This window comes from Rhineura floridana, chromosome 1 (genome assembly GCF_030035675.1).
Source record: "Rhineura floridana isolate rRhiFlo1 chromosome 1, rRhiFlo1.hap2, whole genome shotgun sequence".
In the NCBI taxonomy this organism is placed as follows: Eukaryota; Metazoa; Chordata; class Lepidosauria; order Squamata; family Rhineuridae; genus Rhineura; species Rhineura floridana.
Window position 1 is genome coordinate 176436541 of NC_084480.1, and position 22064 is coordinate 176458604.

At 41.1% G+C, this 22064-nt stretch overlaps 1 protein-coding gene across 5 annotated transcripts in view; it reads left to right on the forward strand.

Moving 5' to 3' along the window:
- Positions 1-6010: 6010 nt before the first annotated feature.
- SEC23B (SEC23 homolog B, COPII coat complex component) overlaps positions 6011-22064 on the forward strand; it is a 30747-nt gene continuing 14693 nt past the window's right edge. Inside the window, exons 1-8 of one of the 5 annotated variants that reach the window (XM_061587688.1) lie at positions 6011-6152; positions 8594-8829; positions 10047-10104; positions 14116-14202; positions 14361-14597; positions 14719-14804; positions 16568-16712; positions 21407-21565. In XM_061587688.1, coding sequence (XP_061443672.1) covers positions 8609-8829; positions 10047-10104; positions 14116-14202; positions 14361-14597; positions 14719-14804; positions 16568-16712; positions 21407-21565 — 993 coding nt within the window. In that variant the 5' untranslated portion in view covers positions 6011-6152; positions 8594-8608. Of the gene's footprint in view, positions 6153-6217; positions 6443-6814; positions 6836-8593; positions 8830-10046; positions 10105-14115; positions 14203-14360; positions 14598-14718; positions 14805-16567; positions 16713-21406; positions 21566-22064 lie in introns of those variants that run through there. The other 4 variants (XM_061587668.1, XM_061587678.1, XM_061587699.1 and 1 more) reach the window with 4 other exon arrangements.

Genomic DNA, 22064 nt, shown 5'->3' on the forward strand with positions numbered 1-22064 from the left:
AGGACCTAGATGAATTAGTTTTTGTGAAAGGATTAATATGTCTGAGCGACTGCTATTTACAGTAAATAATAACGTCCTCTCATGTTTAGCTTGTGGTTTTTCTGTGTTAAAGCACCCCCAGTCACATCATCCAAGTCTACGCTCCAACGGCAAACGCAGAAGAGGAATTGGAAAGATTTTATGCAGAAGTATAGGAAGAAATTGATCACACACCAAAACAAGATGTGCTGATATTCATGGGGGACTGGAATGCAAAAGTAGGGAACAGAGAAGAACTAGGAATTGTGGGGAAATGGGGCTTAGGAGACAGAAATGAAGCAGGAGAAAGAGTTATTGAATTCTGTGAAGCCAATAATTTGTTTCTTGCCAACACATTTTCTGAGCAACCGAAAAGATGACTGTACACGTGGACATCACCAAATGGTCAATATGGGAATCAAATTGATTATATAATTGGTAGCAGAAGATGGAGAAGTTCCATACTTTCTGCAAAAACAAGACCAGGAGCAGACTGCGGTACAAATCATGAACTGGTAGTATCGAAAATCAGAGTAAAGCTAAAGAACAACAAAGCACTCATAATGCCAAAATACAATTTAAATAACATCCCAGAAGAATATAAAGTTCAAATAAGGAACAGATTTGAGGCTTTAAACTTAGTTGACAGAGAACCAGAAAAACTATGGAGTGAAGTCAGAGACATTATCAGTGAAGAATACAAAAAGACAATACCTCTAGTTAAAAAGAGAGAAAGACCTCAATGGATGACTGAAGAAACTCTTAAAATGGTTGAATTCAGTGGAGCTTACTCCCAAGTAGGTTTAGGATTGCAGCCTAAATTCTGAGATAATGTAGACATAAAAATAAGTGTATTAGCCCCAGATTTACTTTGTATTTCCACGCTAACTGTCTTATAACTGGATAATAGGGTGGCTTGAGGAACTAATGGAATTTAAAAAGATGTAACAGGATCTCAGAAGAAGGCCTATGCAGTGCAATCCTGTGCATGTTTACAGTGTTCAGTAGGGCTTCATCTTAGCAAAGTATGAAGAAGACTGCAGTGTTAGACACTTCATTATGATTAACTCCTAAAGCAGGGCCCATCAAGCTATTTCCCATGACCAGCAGCAGCAATCTCAGCAGCGCTGGTGACTACAGGGCTGAAAAAGGTCCCCTTCTTCCCCTTTGCATGTCACCACTTCCTAGCAGGTTGGAGGGTTCCAGAAAGAAACAGGAAGAAGCACTGCAATGTTTCTTAAAACAATCTGGGAAACATCAGAGCAGACTGGGGTACTCCTTCCTGTTTCAAGAGCACCAACCTGCCAGCAGTGGTGGCATGCAAAGGGGAAGAGAGGTACTTCGTTCAGCCATAAATTCTCCATTGTTCTCAGTCTTGAGATAGATTGTGGAAAGAGACAGCAGACTTAGGTTAAAATTTACTCATGCAGGAAAAAGCATGGAAATCACAAATTAAGGTACCCACATTAACTTATGCACCATGTAAGCAGTTAAACACATGCTATAGTCTCAGACAGTTTGCTCACTTAAAACGTAGGCTCCATGCATCCAAGCTGCCTCTTGGTCAGTAATCTGGGTAAGAGATAAAAAGGAGTTACATGACATACTTTTTGAGAAAAGACTCTTAGGCTGCGATCCAATACACACTTACCTGGGAATAAATCCCATTGAACCCAGTGGAGCTTGCTTCTGAGTAGATGTGTACTGGTTTGCAGCCTTAATGTGTTCCACCATAAGAATTCAGATATTGAGTGGCAGGGCTGTAGTGGTGAAGCACATGCTTTGCATATAGAAAGTCCTAGGTTCAGTCCCTGGCATCTCCAGGTACAACTCCTGACTGAAACTGGAGATCTGCTGCCTGTCTATGCAGAAAATACTGAGCTAGATAGTCCGATGGTCTGACTCAGTACAAGATAGAGTGGATTGCTCTTGATTTTGATTGTGGTTTATTAATATGTGTTTGTGCTATAAAATTCCTGCTGGCATCTATGACATTACATTTTGTGTACTAAAAATCATCATAAATCATAATTTATCTGACAAAGTGGGCTCTGAGCCACAAAATATTATACCACAATAAATCTGTTGCTCTAAACTACAAAGTCTAGTGGTGCCACAAGACTCCTTGTTCTTTTTGCTGCAATAGACTAACACTGCCCTCTGGAATTTGTCACCATAAACCCCTCTACTGACAGTGAGAATATTAGATGCATTGCTCTGGAATGGCTTAACTGGTCTGATTTTAAATTTCATTTAAATTGCTCACTTGAGTAAAATTAATATAGTCCAACAAGAGCATTGCATGCAGCCAATGTGAAACAAACAAAATTGTTATCAGTTATTTTAATGCATTTATTATGAAATACAAGTGTGAAGCAGCACACTAGATTTCCAGCTGTATTTGTCTATTCCTCATAGGGGATATTTTAGAAATAAACAGTCATAAAATAATAAAAAATATACTGTCCTGTTTTGCTTATGTAAGTGTTTAATCACCTGCACCCACTTCATACCTGATGATGCACACACAATTGATTTGCACATGGGTAGGTCTCCCAGAGGCAAAAAGGCTTTATGAAGGAGGGAAGGCCATGCCCCCAAAATGAAGACATTGTTCAACGCAAAAACACATTCTGCCTACTTTCTGGTTGGATGTGGGATTTATATTTTATGCAGTTAAGAAGGTAAAAGAACATGTGCATTCAACTGAGCTTTGTCTCTGGGATTTGCAGAGGACTGGTGTGAAGGTGGTAATTTAGTTTAAATTTATCCTTGCTGCAAGTGGAGCTATTTTTTAAATGTGGGATCTGTTGGGGAATCCAAAAGTGACCACAGGACTGAAGAGGCTTAAAAGGGGGAGTGGGATCTATATGCTTTGTCCTCAACATGCATTTGGGATATTGTCTAAAAAACAGTGTGCAGACTGTACATTTGATCGATGACCCTTGATCATGTGTACAAAGCCTACATTAACACAGCTGTACATGTGTAGAGAGTGGAGGAGGGTTATTCTCCCTACCCACCTGCATTCATGTTACGAGTAACTTCAGAACATTGCTCAGGCACGGGGAAAAGTTATAACTTCCACTGCAGCATTTTAAAGCATTATTTAAGAGCCCTGATTGTTGTGCAAAATGGTGCCTAGTGTACTAGCTGCTACTAACTAATAATAACCCCCTTAAACCATAACACAGCTCTTAACAGGAATTTCCCAGGTTTTCCAATGTTGCCATAGCTCCTTTGTTTGGTATTCACAGGTAAGGTATTGTATTAATAAAATTAGAAATTGTTATATTTGCTATTAATTTTTTTCTCTCTTGCTAATGTTGCCACATTTGCTGAACATCAGTCGCATGCATGAAATGTGTATTGCTATTCTAAAGGTGCCATCACCTAGGCTGCCAGGAAGTGAAATGCACAGAGATGCTGCCATACTGCTTAACAAATAAGTTTTGTTTATTAATTAGTCATCAACAACTTGTGCTATTATTTTGAACCTTTGAAAAATGTTGGCTTGAAGTATTTGTACTGTGATTTTGATCTGTGAAGTGACTTTTTACCAATAAAGATCGAAAAGGTGACAGTTGTTAGAGCCTTTATTGGAGAGTTGTGACTTGTGTTAGCCTCTAATATGTGATAAGGGTACAGGGTGGATTGTGACCCACACCCTCCCCGCTTGTAACATGGGAATCTTTATCATTAGGTTTTGATTCAAGTCACCTTGTGCTTATGTAGCCAAAACTCCACCACCACACACAAGTGAGAGATATCAGAAGACCTGGGATAATCCTAAAGTTTGCAGAATACCAATAAACCTGCAAGAGGCAAAAAACCTAGGGAGGCAACAAAGCTCAAAACAGCATAATAATAATAATAACGGCTCAGAATATCGTGTGGCTAAAAAGAAAACAAACGGTGGGTCAGGTGAGTGGAACTGAATACCTGGAACAGAAGAACAGAGACAAATAGATACATGTAAAGGGAAAGAAGCATTGTCTGGATATTTCACATCCTGTTTCACACTGAAAAACTATTTTTAAATGTCCCCAGGGATGGAAGTGAGAGCTGCCCTTAGAAATCAGTGGAAAAATCCAGTTCTTTCAATGCAGTTGTGACGGAGCACCATATGCATCCCCCCCGCACAACAAAACAGGTAGTAGCAAAGAGTTTCTGTTGTTTCTAACTCAGTCTTATTTAAAAACAGCCCTGTGAACAGACATATGAAAACAAATGTTCATTATACTCAAATTACAGCTTGAAAGGGAACTTTGCTGGCTAAGAGAGAGTGCCTAGGCCTCAAGCAGGCTGTGAACACACTAATCACGTACAGCAAAGTGTTTTCATTGGCTACATGTGGAGGGGCAATAGGTTGATCTGCCAATCAGTTGTGAAATCTCTTTGAAGCTGAATTTTTAAAAAACACGTACTCAAGCGGATCCCATTACGTATTACAGCAAAAAGGAGTGGGTTTTGATTAGCATCGTGTGCCCGTTTTCAGGAAAAAAAAATTGTTTTAAAAGAACAAAATTCAAGAAGAATCCCTCCCAAACAGCCCCCTAAGAATTAAAAGGTGTGGAATGTTGCAAGACTGAGGCTGTGAACACACTAGTTGCCTATGGCAAAGCGTCTCTGTTGGCCACAAACAGGTTGATCTGCTGATCAGTTGTGAACTTGTGAAATTTCTTTGAAGCTAAAGTAAAAAAAACCCTCGCAATGGAGCTGCTCCCACCAGGTTTGACAGTAAAAAGGGGTGGCGTTTGACTATCATCACATGCCCCTGTTTTCAGAAGAGAGAGGTGGAGAGGCGCTGGAACCAGCGGAACAGGGAGCATGTCGCCACCCTGAGTTGGCAAACCACGACCAATCACCACCTGACAACTGAGTGGGAGGGCGGATGAAATGGAGTGCCTGAAAAAGGAGAGAGAGAGAGATGCATAGATGCAAGAATAGAAGGAACCAGTACGTTGTCTGGACAAGTCACTGCTATGCCCAAGGATAGAACCGAGAGCTGCCTGTAGAAATCGATGGAGAAATTAAAATATATATGTGGGACTGGACACATATAGCAAACCCACTCTTCACCCCGCCAGACCAATAACACTGAGCATGCTCAGTAGACCCAAAAGGCTGGCTGACAGGTAGCGGTGAGGAGGGGGGGGGATTGGAGCGGCGGGAACCCTGAATAGTAGGGTGCTACGCTGCAACACTTTGGTAGGAGGGCCTATTCCCACTTATACTGGACTATACTGCAGGGTCCACATAACAAGGCATATTTTTCTCAGGTTCCGCGACCCCTCCCTGTACCGGTTCCTCACTCTGACTGCAGTGTTGAGCTAATTTTAAAAAAGGAAGCACACACAAATATTCCGCATTAAATAAGACCCGATTGAGAGAAACAGCATGACTCCTACCTTTTTTTCTATTGGGGGGGGGAAGAGATAAGCTGCCGCCGCCAACTTACGGCTACATCTTGGGTTTCTCTATTTTTCTTATGAACAATTATTTCTGTTACTACACTAACGGGAAAAATCGAGCCGGAAGTACCATCCATATTAAAGGAACAGTTCCTCTACTCTTCGAAGTCTATGGCTCAACTGGACAATCTCTTACTTGCTTGGGGAAAATCCGTCTACCATTTTGAAAATGGGCAATTCCCCAGGGGCGGGGATATAGACAGGATTCGTTTTACTAACATGAGTACGACAAAAATGACGCGTCCGCCAATATTTAAACGATACTTGAGTCCATAGATATAGGAAAATTAAGAGGCTAATGTAATTGTTGAACTTATCCTGACTTAGTAAGAGAATAAACTCTCCATCTTTGTTGCTACCTTTTGTCTGAGGACATACACGCTGCTGATTAAACTCTTTTACACTCCTGGATGGTAGTTTTTACTTCTAAACATGGGGTTCGAAATCAACTCGGAGGACAGGCACTATGTACTTACCTACATATTACCTATCTATGGTTGATGTGCAGCTGCTGCTGCCGCCACCATCTTAACTAAGGGTCGGTCCGCCGCTGAGTTGTCCTTAGTGGCGCGGGTGTGGTTTTGCAAACGGATTGAAACCTGTGAAGGGAAGAGGATCTCTGCGGTAAAAGGGAAAAATAGTGGGGTCGGTATTGTCGGGGTGGGTTTAAATCTAACTATTTCTCCATGAATTGGATGCTGATGTTTCCCTTTGAAAGATTATGTTGGTAGGAAGAGTGCTCTGGAAGGAACTGAGCAGCACCGGCATTTGGGCCTAGTTCTCACTGACGTGGTCAGCTGGTGGTACGCTGTACTCACTCAGGCGGGGTATCGCATGATTGAATGCTCCTCAGTACCCCCTTCCTTGCCAGTAGAAAACTGGTATGCCACAGAGAAGACTGTTAGGCCAGGTTTCTCCTTGACGTGCTACTTTCTATGCGCTCTGTGTGTGTAAGTGTAAGAGTATTTACTCATGTGAACCCCGCCACCACCTGCTGTCTGAACTAGTACAGCCCAGATACAGGTTGACTCTTTTGTGAGGCTTGAGGAAAGAAGTGGGTATTAGGCAGGATAGCCACATGGACCTTCCATATTTAGAAACAGTGTACCTTAAATACTGTGGTCAGGCAATTGGGGAATACTGTTTGCCTTCATCCTTTGTTTGAAAGCCCAGAGGACAAATCTGGAAGTTGTTTGGTTAGATCTCTGGGAGCTGTTGTGGTGATAGTGATAAACTGAGTTTCATCATGTATGTACCCATGTGTGGCCCCTTGTACAGAGATTTTTAGACACCAGTTGGTAGATCCATTCTTGCAGCCCAATCCTTTCCACATTTATTCAAAGGTAAGCCCCACTGATTTAATGGGATTTATTTCAAGGCAAGTCTGTTAAGGATTGCAGCCTTAAGCTCCTATCCAATGGCTGTAAAAAAGCACAGCTTTCCTCTTAACCACAGAGCAGCTGCTGAATTTTGCCTGCCAGTCTAGATCATGATTTCTTTTTTGTAGACCAAGTGGCTCAGTGCTGAACAGGAAATGAGAATTTCTCTGTTTGAAAGTCTTGCCTTGTTTCTCTAGTCTGTCTTTAAGTTTCGTCCAGGTCAGGATGGCCAGTGACAGTATTCTTGGGAGGCAGCTCTGTTGGCCAGAGTTCATTCTGACAATGTTAATCTGGATAAACTTCAGCAAGTTGCTGATGTCAGTGTTCAACTTATGTGCATGGTATAATGTTGAAGGAGGAGACTTAATGTGAAATCACAGGGCATCCTTTATTTCATGTAGTTATTTGAAAGACTATAGCCTGGCTCAATATTTTCTGGAGAAATTCTCAGTAGTCTGAGTACTGGAAGCACATTTTAATGCGCAATGTGACATCTTCATAAGGAATATTTTTTATTTGCTAGTTGGCTTCACCTGTCAGCAAGGGCATCATGTGTGCATGGTGCAGACATTATATACAAAACTGCAAGAGGCAAAATTGAAATATAGAACATCTCTTCTTTGCACTGCTTTTGGGATTCTTGCAAATGAACCTGTGTGCAAAATTTTAATGTTGCTTTAATCAAAATTTGGTAGGACTCCCAGGGATCAGGTGAAAGTGTCTCCTCGGCTGGAGTTGGCCTATAGTGCACTAGTTGCCCATCTCTACTCTGAGTGAAGATATGTAGACCCCGATGGTTTTATAAGCTTCTCTTGTAATATAAATGTATCTGTTGTTCTTTGTCAATGCAAGTAAGTGGAATTATGCAAACAGAGAAGGAACTTTTGTTTTGAGATTTATCTTGGTCTCCTTGATGCCCTAAATTTTGCAAAGAGAAGTCTCTAAGTCAAGAAGTGTGAAACCACCATGCAACTTGGTTCTTTTTTCTTCAGGCCTCCCAAAAATGGGTTATTGTAAGGGAAATGCTGGGATGAAATAGTTGTCATAATTCATTTTTAGAAACTAAATAAGAGCTGATGCTTAACTGAAAAGATAAGTCTAGAACAATTAAAATCACCCACTGTCCAATGTGCTTAGTTACTGTAAACCACCCAGAGAGCTTCGGCTATGGGGTGGTATATAAATACAATAAATAAATAAATAAATAATTAGAAATCGTCTTTAGGTCAATGGAATCTGACACTTCTTACAACAATAATTCATTTGAGCACTTTTCTCTGAAAGAGTTCCCACAAAAAAAGAGAGATGAGATCCATTTTAGCTGTTCCCTATTTTCTGCTGCTCCCCCCATTTTTTGGCAATGCTTTTTTTTGAGATCAACAGATATGCCATGTAGTGGTTCAAATCTCATAGCTTGCTTTTAGAAAAACCTTGCCACTTTTATTTTTACTTTTTTACACTTCTGTCCTTTGAATGGCTTAGATATGGTTCGTAGATAGTTTTCTACCAGGCTGAGACAGATTCACTCAGCGTTAGCAGTAGATCAGCATTATGTGCCTTACATATGCACTGTCTCGAATCAGTTCACATCATTGTTTCTGAATACATTTGAATAAAGTATTAACTACCTGCGAATGCAGTGAGTAGGAAGAAAATTGGAATGGCTGTTGTGGATCTGTGGTGCTAAATGTTGATGAACAAATTTGTTGTCTGTCTTTGCAGAAACATTAAAATTCTATGGCTACTTACCTGGAGTTCATTCAGCAAAATGAAGAGCGTGATGGGGTGCGTTTCAGCTGGAATGTATGGCCCTCCAGCCGACTGGAGGCCACAAGAATGGTTGTCCCATTGGCCTGTCTACTGACTCCCTTGAAAGAACGATTAGACCTGCCTCCTGTCCAGTATGAGCCAGTACTATGCAGCAGACCAACTTGCAAAACTGTTCTTAACCCACTTTGGTATGGATTTATTTAATGTCTTCTGTTTTATATAGGAGAAGTAGATATGTTGTATGGATTTTGTTTTGTATTTGATGGGGCCGTATTTTGCTAGTGGCCTCATTCTGCAAAACTCAAAATTGCATATTTTTCTGCAGGTAAAGATTGGAGTTTATAATTAAGACATATGGCAGATTGTTCCATGCTCTAGTATTCCTAACAGACAAGTGTGATGCATGAAGATGGCATTATGATCCGTTCACATTGAGTCTGGGCCCACTAATAAACTGACTTAGCCAAGTACATTAAGACAGAGAGGGGGATGCAAGCCTAAATAGTTTAAGCAAGTAAGTTCTGTGATGTGTGTCAGAACCGAGAAACTAGATAATCTGTCCTGAGAAAACATAATTGCGTCAGTTAGATATTTGGGCCATTATGTTGTAGTTAGAGCTCCAGATTGAAAAGTGAGCCTGGGACCTCAATTTTTTTTAATATAAATCTCATTGGCCTAATACAAACACACAATTATCTGTGATTTAGAAATTGAGTCATAGGGTTGAGGGTGTTCTCCCCCTGCCCCTTTTCTCTTGTTTGCAAATTGGATCTCTTCTCTTCCCCCATCCCTCCCCCCCAATTCTGGGTTTTGCAATACTGTATGTATTAAATAAGCCCTGGTATGTCCTTTAAATGCTCTTGGAGAACCCTGTTCGGAAGTGACACAGAACCTAGCTAGAGAGGATTGAGAAAGAATCCATGCATGGTAGGGGTAGGAGGACTAAGCACAGTCCTGTCAAATGTAAGGAAACTCATCTGGCAATACTTATTCTTGCCCATAATGAATGACAAGGCAACAAATAAGTCTGAAAAAACTACTTCACCCCAGAGACACAGAAACCTTAATACTTGCCAGAATTTAATTAGAAATAGCTCTCCTTTTTGAGGAACCACTTGTTGAAGAAATGCATCCTTGCCTAACTGGGATTAGCTGAAAATACTACTAGCTATTAGAAACATTAAATGGGAAATGAAAGTTGACTTTTATGAGGCAGTACTAATAGTACTAATTTCCTCTTAATATTATTAGAGTTTTGTTTGTCATACATTTACCTTGAGGATATCTGTCAAATCCCTAATACCAATTATTTGAGAGAAATGGAGCACCCTGACATCTATTTTCTAAAAAGACAAGCTTTGATATTTCACAGTATGATTGTAGCAACCTTATTTCGTTTTTACAGTCAAGTTGATTACCGAGCCAAGCTTTGGGCCTGTAACTTCTGCTTTCAGCGAAACCAGGTGGGTGCAAAAAAATCTAGGTTATCTCTTCAGTAACTTTTTTTAAAAAAATCTTGGTGCTGAAGTGATTCCATTGGTCCTCTCCCATGTGCCCAGATCAGTACAACTGTTTCATGTGTGCTGTGAATGTCTAACAGGCCACTGTTGTCTCATATTCTTGATTAAATGTGACTGGTGATGTTGACAAAATGGCTCAGAAAAACATTTAGCTTCTGTCGTTGATTAACCATGTCTTTTGGTTGTCTTTATGGACCATCATTATGCGATGCCTTAGCGAAATGGCAGTGGCCCAGTTCTGACGTTGCACCAAGCTATGGTTTGTGCCAGTCATAGTTTAGTGCCTTAACAGTAGCTTGAGCTTCCAAACCTACAAAGGGAAAGCTTGACTGCTTTCATTTTCTAACTGCTCAGCACACCGGTCTCTTGATACTCTTGATACTCTTGACAGCCATAACAATGGTTTGTCAACTCATACATCATGCAAGATCAGAGTTGGCACAAACCATGATTGGCAAACATACTCCATATTGTTTCAGATTTTGATTTTCTGACCATACTTAAACCGTTGTCTCCTATTCAGATGTTGTGTTAAACCATACATGTGTTGGGCTGGTGACCAGTTGGCATTACTGTCTCTAATAGTTTTCCATGAAGCCTGCAAGTGTGAAGACGTAACTGTGGTTAAGGGGGAGTTATGTCTATGATCTGTCTGGGAACGGACTGCCAGGGTCGTTGCTATGGTAGCCATCTGATAACGACTGGGAAAGTTCTAACAGAGACTATGTGTTGTGCTCTTCTGAATTATGCCTCTGAGCTGAGAGGCTGTGTTTTGTGTTCATCTATGGAGAGAGATGTACCAGAAGGGGGGTGAGAAGAATCTCTACATGTATTTACTCTTAAGCCTCTGGCCTTAATGTCTTAATAAAGGCTCTTAACATGCTCTGAGGATGTTTCTTGCTCAACTTAACTCCAACGTAATGTATGCTGTTTCACACAACAACGAACACAATCCAACAGTGGTAGCAGAGGATGGTTACGCTCCACAGCGCATTACACGGGAGTAAGTTGCTGGTCTGAATGGCAGATGGAGTTCCAGAGAGGGCAGCTTGATTGATTGAACCAGACGGAGGTGAGCAACATGGCTGTAAACCTGTCTGGGGGAGGCTTGCCGATGGAACGACTTAATGAAAAGAATTTTGGCAGCTGGAAGCCGAGGATGAGGGCTTTGCTGATAACAGAGGATTTATGGGACGTGATTGAAGAAAAAACCCCGGCGGTACTGACCGCGGCCTGGAAGCGTCGAGACCAGAGGGTGCAGGCATTTATAATCTTGGCTGTATCGGATTCTCTACTGATGTGTGTGAGAGATGAGCCGTTGGCTAAAAAGATGTGGGACGCGTTGCAGGATATGTCCCAGGAATGGCAGCGGAGGCAGGAGGCGCTGAGAGCCCAGCCGGTGGGAGCTGTCAGAAGCAAGGAGGAGAAATATGCCGAACCGGAGCAGGCTGCCGAAAGCAGACAGGGAAACAAGTGGGAGCAGCCACGGCTGAAGTCTTGTTTTGCCTGTGGGGCCTGTGGGCATCTCCGTAAAGATTGTGCAATCAAGCGAAACTCCAGGGACGGAGGCTTGAAGCAAGGCAGTGTGAACTTTGTTTGTAAACAGAAGTCTAAAGACTTGGAACAAATTAGCTTTATTGTCGACAGCGGAGCAAGCCATATACTAATTAAAGACAGGAGTCTGTTTTACACGTCTACAGATGAGCAGGACTATGTTTTACTTGCTGATGGATCACGGAAATCCGTACAAGCACGTGGTCTGGTGAAATTTGACAAGCTTGGCATTATGACAAACTGTTTGTTTGTTCTGGACTTGGCTCATAATATTTTATCAGTGGGCAAACTGGTGAGTTGTCAATTTTCAGTCTGGTTTGATAAAGGAAAATGTTGGGTGCAAAGAGGAGAAAATGTTGTCTGTCAGGGTTTCATGACACAAGGGCAGTTTAAAATGACTGTGGGTGTGAAGTGTGCTGATGCCTTGAGTCTAATGAGGCGGAAAGGGAATGACCGCCAGAGCTGTAAGAAGACAGCTGTTAAAAGCACACAGCCACAGTATTCATGTAATGCAGTCAGGCTGATGCCTGAAAGAGTGCATCGCAGCCGAGTTTACAAGCCACAGGGAAAGAGAAGTGGCAAACTGGCACCTAGTCCAGAAACACAGCAGTTAATTCTGAGCAGAAGCATTAAAGTTGCAGAAATACCTTGGGATCAAAGGGAGCAACTGAGCAGGCAGGTGGACACAAAGATTTTGGGGCCTGTCACACACTATTTAGGCACGGATATTGTGCGTGCAGAAGACGGAAGCATAACATTGAGTCAGGAAAGTAAAATAAATCAGATCATAGAAGAATGCAACATGACAGAATGCAATGTTGTGAAGACTCCAATGGTTGTGGCTTTCCAACAGAATGTGCAGGAGACGCCTTGTACAGATCCTGAGAAGTACAGGTGTATAATAGGGAAATTGCAATATTTGGTGAAGGTGTCTCGCCCAGACATATGTAATGCAGTCAGTATTTTAAGCCGGAAGGTAGAGCATCCTTCAGAGGCTGACTGGCAAGGGATTAAAAGGATAGTGCGTTATCTGAAAGGCACGAAGACAAAGGGTCTGGTTTTGTCAGGAGCAAAGACAGGAGGTCTTGAATGTTTTGTGAATGCAGATCATGCAGGGGAGCTGAGCAGTCGTAAGTCAACCTCTTGCATAGTTGTGATGTGGCACGGGTCATGCATTGACTGGAGTAGCAAGAAACAAAATGTGGTTGCAACATCAAGTGCAGAAGCCGAGTATGTGGCCCTATCACAGGCCTGTAATGAGCTACAATGGTTCGCAATGCTCATGCAGGAGATAGGCATTGATATGCAATTTCCGATTACTGTATATGAAGACAATCAGACCTGCATTAAGATAGCCACATCAGAAGCTCATACCAAGAGAACAAAACATATTAGTGTCAGATACTTTCACATAAGGGATTGTGTGCAGCAGGGGTTTGTTAACCTAAAATTTTGTGACACTAACAACATGGTGGCTGACATAATGACCAAGCCTTTGTGTGAGGAGAAATTTGGCAAACTGGTGACAAGGCTTGGAATGAACCAAAGTTTGAGTGAATAAAGTTTTGAACTGTACTGAGAAATAAAGTTTTGAACTGTACTGAGATGTAAGTTTGCAATGTACTGAAATGTATTGCAAGAGGTATTGTAGAAATGTATGACAGTATGACTATGTATTATGGAGATGTATTTCACGTGTATTTTGCAGTCTTTATGGAAAAAAGGGGGGCTGTTGGGCTGGTGACCAGTTGGCATTACTGTCTCTAATAGTTTTCCATGAAGCCTGCAAGTGTGAAGACGTAACTGTGGTTAAGGGGGAGTTATGTCTATGATCTGTCTGGGAACGGACTGCCAGGGTCGTTGCTATGGTAGCCATCTGATAACGACTGGGAAAGTTCTAACAGAGACTATGTGTTGTGCTCTTCTGAATTATGCCTCTGAGCTGAGAGGCTGTGTTTTGTGTTCATCTATGGAGAGAGATGTACCAGAAGGGGGGTGAGAAGAATCTCTACATGTATTTACTCTTAAGCCTCTGGCCTTAATGTCTTAATAAAGACTCTTAACATGCTCTGAGGATGTTTCTTGCTCAACTTAACTCCAACGTAATGTATGCTGTTTCACACAACAACGAACACAATCCAACAACATGAGCTTTCTTAACCATGGTTTGGTGTGATGTATGTGACACTGGCCAAACACTTGAGCTATTTTGCAAATTCTATAATCTGACTTCACTTTAACAAAAAAATAGTCCTTTCAAATTGGCTGCTATCATTTTTAGTGAAAGTGAATTTAAGTTAACACGTTTTATTGAAAGAAAAATACTTGCATATATGATGCATTATAAATGAACTTTGACATCTTTCAGTATATGTTCTAATCTTTGGTGTGTTTCTCCAGTTTCCTCCAGCATATGCAGGGATATCTGAAGTGAATCAACCAGCAGAGCTTATGCCACAGTTTTCTACAATTGAATATATAGTCCAGGTAATCCCTTGTATGTTATGTTTCAGACTCCATTATGTTCATTTCAGTATTTCTGTAACAGTATTCTTAAAGGGTTTTGATTGTGGTTTTCCATAAGGGGAAATGAGAGTATTCTATTGCATATAATTTATATGGTAATTTTTCCCTTCCCACACAAGCGTGGTCCTCAGACACCCCTGATCTTTCTTTATGTGGTGGACACATGTTTGGAAGAGGAGGACTTGCAAGCTTTGAAGGAGTCTCTGCAAATGTCTCTGAGTTTGCTGCCTCCTGATGCTCTTGTAGGGTTGATAACCTTTGGCAGAATGGTGCAGGTTCACGAACTGAGCTGTGAAGGCATTTCCAAAAGTTATGTATTCAGAGGCACTAAGGATCTGACTGCAAAACAAATACAGGTATGATTTGCCTTCTTTTACAAAAAGCAGATCTGGTCTTCCAGGCCTGTTTCCTTCTCCAAAATTATTTTAAAATGCATTCTTCTCTGTTTCTCTAATTCTGATGTGTATTGATTGTCAGGATATGTTGGGTCTTACAAGGCCTGCTGCACCTGTTCAACAAGGAAGGCCTCATCAGCCTCAGGAACAGCCTCTCATTTCAAGCAGGTATATAGCTCTTGTGAAGCAAACTGTATTTGAAAGCATGTAGTTGGCTGGCTTGCATTAAACTTCTAAAAAACCTAGTCTCTGTATAGATGTTTCAAAGGGAATGCCTTTTTATAAATTGAATGAGTCCATTTTTGGCTGTTAGAAGCAGCTGCTTTTCTTTTTATATATATTTAGAAGTTGAGTGACATTTATGATCACAAGACCCTCTCCTACCAATTTTATAGGATCTGTACCTTCAGTTCCAAAAGATGGGAAATCAGCATTTGAAAACCTATTATTTGAAGTGGAATAAATAATTTAACACTTAATTGAATTGAATTTATTGGATTTCTTAGTCACCCATCTGGCTGGCCATCCAGCCACTCTGGGCGACGTACAAAATGAACAAAATATCACAAAATGACACACCAGTACAATAACATTAAAATCTAAAAGCGATAATGATAAAATCTAACCCACCCCAAAAGCCTGCCTGAAGAGCCAGGTCTTCATGGCCCGGCGGAAACTCATCATAGAGGGGGCGTGGCAGAGATCATTTGGGAGGGAGTTCCATAGGGTGGGGGCCACAATTGAAAAAGCCCTCTCTCTAGTCCTCACCAGTCTTGCTGTTTTGACTGGTGGGATAGAGAGAAGGTCTTTTGAGGCCGATCTTGTTAGGCGGCATAGCTGATGATGCTGGAGGTGCTCCTTCAGATAGACTGGGCCAAAACCGTGTAGGGATTTAAAGGTCAAAACCAACACCTTGAATTGGGCCCGGCAAGCAACTGGTAGCCAGTGCAACTCTCTGAGCACTGGAGTTATGTAATCTCGCCGGCGGCTGCCTTTAATCAGGCGCTCTGCCGCATTCTGAACCAGTTGCAGCTTCCAGACCATTTTCAAGGGTAACCCCACGTAGAGCGCATTACAGTTGTCAAGGCGAGAAGAGACCAGGGCATGTACCACCGATGGGAGCAGATGATTGGGAAGGTAGGGGCGTAGCCTCCATATCAGATGGAATTGATACAGTGCTGCCCGGCTCACAGCCGAAACCTGAGCTTCCATGGACAGTTGGGAGTCAAGAATGACCCCGAGGCTGCGGACCTGGTCTTTCAGGGGCAGTTGTACCCCATTGAGCACCAGGTCCAAATCCCCTAACCTTCCCTTGTCTCCCACGAACGGTACCTCAGTTTTGTCAGGGTTCAAGTTTCAGCTTATTCCTTCCCATCCAGGCACTCACTGACTCCAGGCACTTGGACATGGTTTCTACAGCCAACCTCGGTGAAGATTTAAATGAGAGATAGAGCTGCATGTCATCCGCATATTGGTGACACTGCAGCCCAAATCTCCTGATGATAGCCCCCAGCGGGGCTAGAAGATATATGATATGAATTCATTGGAAACTGATACATGAAATATAGTGCTATTGGGTATGTCTTTCTTGCCCCCTCCCAAAAAATATGTGGAATTTTATTTTTTGTTGTGTTCTCATGGTAAATATATATAAACTGCTGATTCCCTTAGACAGATTTATTGTGGTATGAGGTTTTATAGACTAGAGCGGATGGCAATGTGTTATTGTGTTAATGTGTTATTGTAGTTTGTTTGTATTTGGTTGATACGTAAAATTTGTATTCTGCAGTGCCCAATTTGCTTTGCTTCTGCTTGTATTTATGGATATTTTGAGTAGTGAGATGCTCAAACAACCTGAGACATTTACACATCAGGTTAGTGCTCTGAAGAATAAAGCATGGCTTTATTACTTTTCTTTTAAACTCCTGTAGATTTCTGCAGCCCATTCACAAAATTGACATGAACCTGACGGATCTCCTAGGGGAACTGCAAAGGGACCCATGGCCAGTCACTCAGGGAAAGAGGCCCCTGCGATCCACTGGAGTAGCTTTGTCAATTGCTGTTGGATTACTGGAGGTATCTTTGTTATCCTAGCAGTTTAAAATGATGGAGGAAACAAGTCAACATTATTTTATACATTCAGTAAACAATCCAGTTGGACATGCCTGAATTTTTAAAAATGTCATACAGTATCCCTTGAATATAGTTTTGGAAATGAGATATTTTAGTGTTACTTAAAGTGATATGTTGTTGTTATATGCCTTCAAGTCAATTTCGACTTATGGCGACCCTATGAATCAGTGATCTCCAATAGCATCTGTCATGAACCACCCTGTGCAGATCTTGTAAGTTCAGGTCTGTGGCTTCCTTTATGGAATCAATCCATCTCTTGTGTGGTCTTTCTCTTTTTCTACTCCCTTCTGCTTTTCCCAGCATTAATGTCTTTTCTAGTGAATCATGTCTTCTCATTATGTGTCCAAAGTATGATAACCTCAGTTTCATCATTTTAGCTTCTAGTGATAGTTCTGGTTTAATTTGTTCTAACACCCAATTATTTGTCTTTTTTGCAGTCCATGGTATGTGCAAAGCTCTCCTTCAACACCACATTTCAAATGGGTTGCTTTTTCTCTCATCCACTTTTTTCACTGCCCAACTTTCACATCCATCCATAGAGATTGGGAATACCATGGTCCTGACTTTAGTGTTCAGTGATACATCTTTGCATTTGAGGACCTTTTCTAGTTCTTTCATAGCTGCTCTCCCCAGACATAGCGTTCTTCTGATTTCTTGACTATTGTCTCCATTTTGGTTAATTACTGTGCCAAGGTATTGATAATCTTTGACAAGTTCAATGTCCTCGTTGTCAACTTTAAAGTTACCTAAATCTTCTGTTGTCATTACTTTAGTCTTTTTGATATTCAGCTGTAGTCCTGCTTTTGTGCTTTCCTCTAACTTTTATCAGCACTCATTCCAAATTATTACTGGTTTCTGCTAAGAGTATGGTATTGTCTGCATATCTTAAATTATTGATATTTCTTCCTCCAGTTTTCACACTTCCTTCATCTATAAAGCACAGGGTGATTTTCTTCTGAAATTCCTTGGTCCGTTCCTTTATCCAACATATGTTTGCGATACGATCTCTGCTACCTCTTCCCTTTCTAAATCCAGCTTGGACATCTGGCATTTCTCGCTCCATTTATGGTAAGAGCCTTTGTTGTAGAATCTTGAGCATTACTTGACTTGCATGGGATATTAAGGCAATAGTTCGATAACTACTGCATTCCCTGGGATCCCCTTTCTTTGGACTTGGGATATATATTGAATGCTTCCAGTCTGTGGGCCGTTGCTTTGTTTTCCATATTTGTTGACAATTTTTTTGTCAAAATTTGGACAGATTCAGTCTCAGTAGCTTGTAGTAACTCTGTTGGTATGCCATCTGTTCCTGGTGATTTGTTTCTTCCAAGTATTTTGAGAGCAGCTTTCCCTCCCATTCTAAAATGTCTTGTTCTTCATCATACGGTTCCTCCATGAATGAATCTGTCATCCTTGCATCTCTTTTATAGAGTTCTTCAGTGTATAGCTCCCATCTTTTATTTTATCTTGGTCAGTGAGTGTGCTCCCTTGTTGATTATTCAACAACCCTACTCTTGGTTTAAACTTCCCTTTAATTTCTTTAATCTTTTGGAATAGGGCTCTTGTTCGTCCCTTTTTGTTGTCCTCTCCTATTTCTATACAATAACTATTGTAATAGTTCTCTTTGTCCCTACGTACCAGACGCTGTATAGTTGCGTTTAGAGTTCTAACCGTGTTTCTATCTCCTTTTGCTTTTGCTTTCCTTCTCTCTTGAATCATTTTAAGAGTTTCTTCAATCATCCATTGAGGTCTTTCTCTCTTTTTAACTAGAGGTATTGTCTTTTTGCATTCTTCCCTGATAATGTCTCTGACTTCAATCCGCAGTTCTTCTGGTTCACTGTCCACTATGTTTAAAGCCTCAAATCTGTTCCTTATTCTTCTTTTTATCCTTGTTTATATTCTTCTGGGATGTTATTTAAATTGTATGTTGGCATTATGATTGTTTTGTTCTTCTTCTTTAGCTTTACTGTGATTTTCGATAGACCAGTTCATGATCTGTACCTCAGTCTGCTCCTGGTCTTGTTTTTGCAGAAAGTATGGAACTTCTCCATTTTCTGCTACCAATTATATAATCAATTTGATTCCTATATTAATTGTTTGGTGATGTCCACATGTACAGCCATCTTTTTGGTTGCTCAAAAAATGTGTTTGCAAGAAACAAATCATTGGCTTCACAGAATTCAATAACTCTTTCTCCTGCTTCATTTCTGTCTCCTAAGCCCCATTTCCCCACAGTTCCTAGTTCTTCTGTGTTCCCTGCTTTTGCATTCAAGTCCCCCATGATTATCAGCGAATCTTATTTTGGTGTGTGATCAATTTCTTCCTATACTTCTGCATAAAATCTTTCCAATTCCTCTTCTGCATTTGCTGTTGGAGCACAGACTTTGATGATGGTTATGTTAATAAGTTTCCCATTAAATCTCATTTATATAACTCACTCAGACCTTGCGTTATAGCTCTTAATTGCTTTTGCTACATCACTTCTCACTATTAAACCAACCCCTTTTCTTAATTTCTCATTTCCTGCATAAAATATTTTTATGAAAAATTGAAAATGCTTGATTGAAAATGTCCCATTCCTGTCCATTTTAATTCACTCATGCCAAGTATTGTAATGTTGATACATTCCATTTCTCGCTTGACAATTTCTAACTTTCCCTGGTTCATGCTTCTCACATTCCATGTTCCTATTGTGTATGTCGTACAACTCTGGACGCTCCTTTTGCATCTGTGTACATCAGCCTCCGGGCTTCCTTTTGGCTTTGACCCAGCTGCTTCATTAGTCACATCACTCCTCCTACTTGTCCTTTGGCCTTCCCCAGTAGCTTGGTGAGTGCCTTCTGACCTGTGGGTCTCATCTTCCAGCACCATCTTGTGTTGCATTTTGGATACTCTCTTCATACGGTTTCATGGTAAGAGGTATTCAGAGGTGGTTTATCATTGCCTTCCTCTGAGTTTGGATGCATCTTAGTCTGGTGTCTCAGCTTTGGGTGCAATTCTGCCTTGGGTGCCCTTGCTAGGAGTCTAGTCTCTTGGTCTAGACTCCTGATGGCATTGCTCTCAGCTTCTTCAACACTCTCATACCCCTCACTGTGTTTAGGTGTGCATCCTAGAGGAGGTGATGATATACTATTTTTTTTGTTTTATGGGTTTTTTTTAATTGTTTTGTTGTAGATGTGTTTGCTGCCCTAGTCTCCTTTGGGAGGAAGGGCAGGATATAAATTCAATAAATTAATAAATAGTATAGGTGATACACTATTTATTAATTTAGTGAATTTATATCCTGCCTCTTCTTCCAAAGGAGCCTGGGGTGGCAAACACATCTACAACAAAACAATTTTAAAACACACACATTAAACATAGTTAAAAACATTCTAAAAACAGTTACAGTTAAAAATATTATTTCATCCAGTGATCTCAGGATTGCCAAGAACAGTATCTTTCAGCCACCAAATTTCTGGGTAAACAGGAATGTTTTAAAATTCCTCTTGAAAGTCAGTAATGATAGAGGCAGATGGACCTTACCGGGGGGGCATTCCACAAACAGGAAACTACCACTGAAAAGGCCTTGTCATGGGTCATCGCCAACTGGGCAGTTCCTGGTGGTGGTAGCACCAACAAGACCTCGCCTGCCAATCGTAATATGAAAAGCATTCGCTTATAATCACTGTCTGAAAACGACATGTTTATTTATTTATTAAATTATTTATAGGCTACACTTTTCCTAGAGTACATCACGGCAGCTTGCAACATGCAAAGGCATAAACAAATTAAGAAAAAAATGTGAAAAACAATAATAAAAGCATCAGTAATATTGTATTGGCTGGGGAGGGGGGGGAATCATGTTGAAAAGCCCATCTAAACGCTTTGGTTTTTAAAAGATGCCTGAAAGAAAAGAGGGGTGGTGCCTGCCAAACCTCTATTGGTAGCAAGTTCTGGAGGGCAGGACCTGCCACAAGGCTTGGTCGCTGGTGGAGGCTCCCTTAAGCAGTTTGGCCACTGCATTCTGCACTAGTTGCAGCTTCTTGACCAGTTACAAGGGCAGTTCCACATAAAGCATGTTACAGTAATCAAGTATAGAGGTTACTATTGTATGGACCACTGTGGTCAGGCTGTCGCAGTCCGAGAACAGTTGCAGCTGGCGTACCAGCCAAAGCTGGAAGAAAGTACTCCCGGACACAGAGCTCACTTGAGCCTCTAGTGACAGAGATGGACCAAGGAGTACTCCTCAAACTGCTTACCTGCTCCTTCAAAGTCAGTACAGCTCCATGCAGGACAGGCAAGTTACTTATCTCCTGGACACGGGAACCACCCACCCACAAGGCCTCTGTCTTTCCAGGATTCAGGCTCAGTTTATTGACCCTCATCCAGTTTATTAACCCTCATGTTGAAAGTGCTTCCTTTCTGTATGCCTTGCCTTCTCCACTATTATAAATTAAGGCTGGAAAACTGATAAAACAGCACAAGCAGTTCTTATTCTTCCTAATGTAAAATACATGCTTTCTGTGTGTGTAGAACTGATTCCTTTATTAAGAAAAAAGTAACTAAAATACCCATTGTGATGGATGTAGTCCACAAAAGTGGTATATACTGCCTGCTAATATTTCATGTGTTTTTCTTCTGTCCCCACCTCCAAGGGAACATTTCCAAATACAGGGGCCAGAATAATGTTGTTTACAGGAGGTCCACCGACTCAAGGGCCAGGCATGGTGGTAGGAGATGAGCTGAAAATTCCCATCCGTTCCTGGCATGATATAGAGAAAGACAATGCACGGTTTATGAAAAAGGCCATGAAGGTAAGGGCTGGCCTCTGCTTTAAACTCTCTCTGCATAATGGTAAACAGGTTCTGCTGAACACTGGCTTTCCTGCAACATACATAGTTTCCATCCGGAATGGGAAATGTTCACCTTGGATTCAAACAGCTTAGGTCAAATACATGCTTCTGCTTGAATATTATTTTTTTAATGCAAAATGAAATGGCTAAAATCTCTGATGAAGGTGCAGAGTGAAAACCTTTCATATATCTGTTGTGCCAGCTGTTCATTTATAGACCATATAACTTTAGTTACTCTTTCTTCTCCTCCTTGTTGTTTTTGCTAAAACTGTACTTTTCACTTCTGCCTCAATGGTTGTTTCACAAACTCTGGGCAATTGCTTCAATATACAGGTAATATTTGCATAATTGGCTACCAGAGTCAAATTCCTATACTGCACACACACATGTGCATGCATAGAGATTTTGATCTAAATAGTTGTTACATTTAAGTTTGTCATATATGTTTCTATGGGTTTAA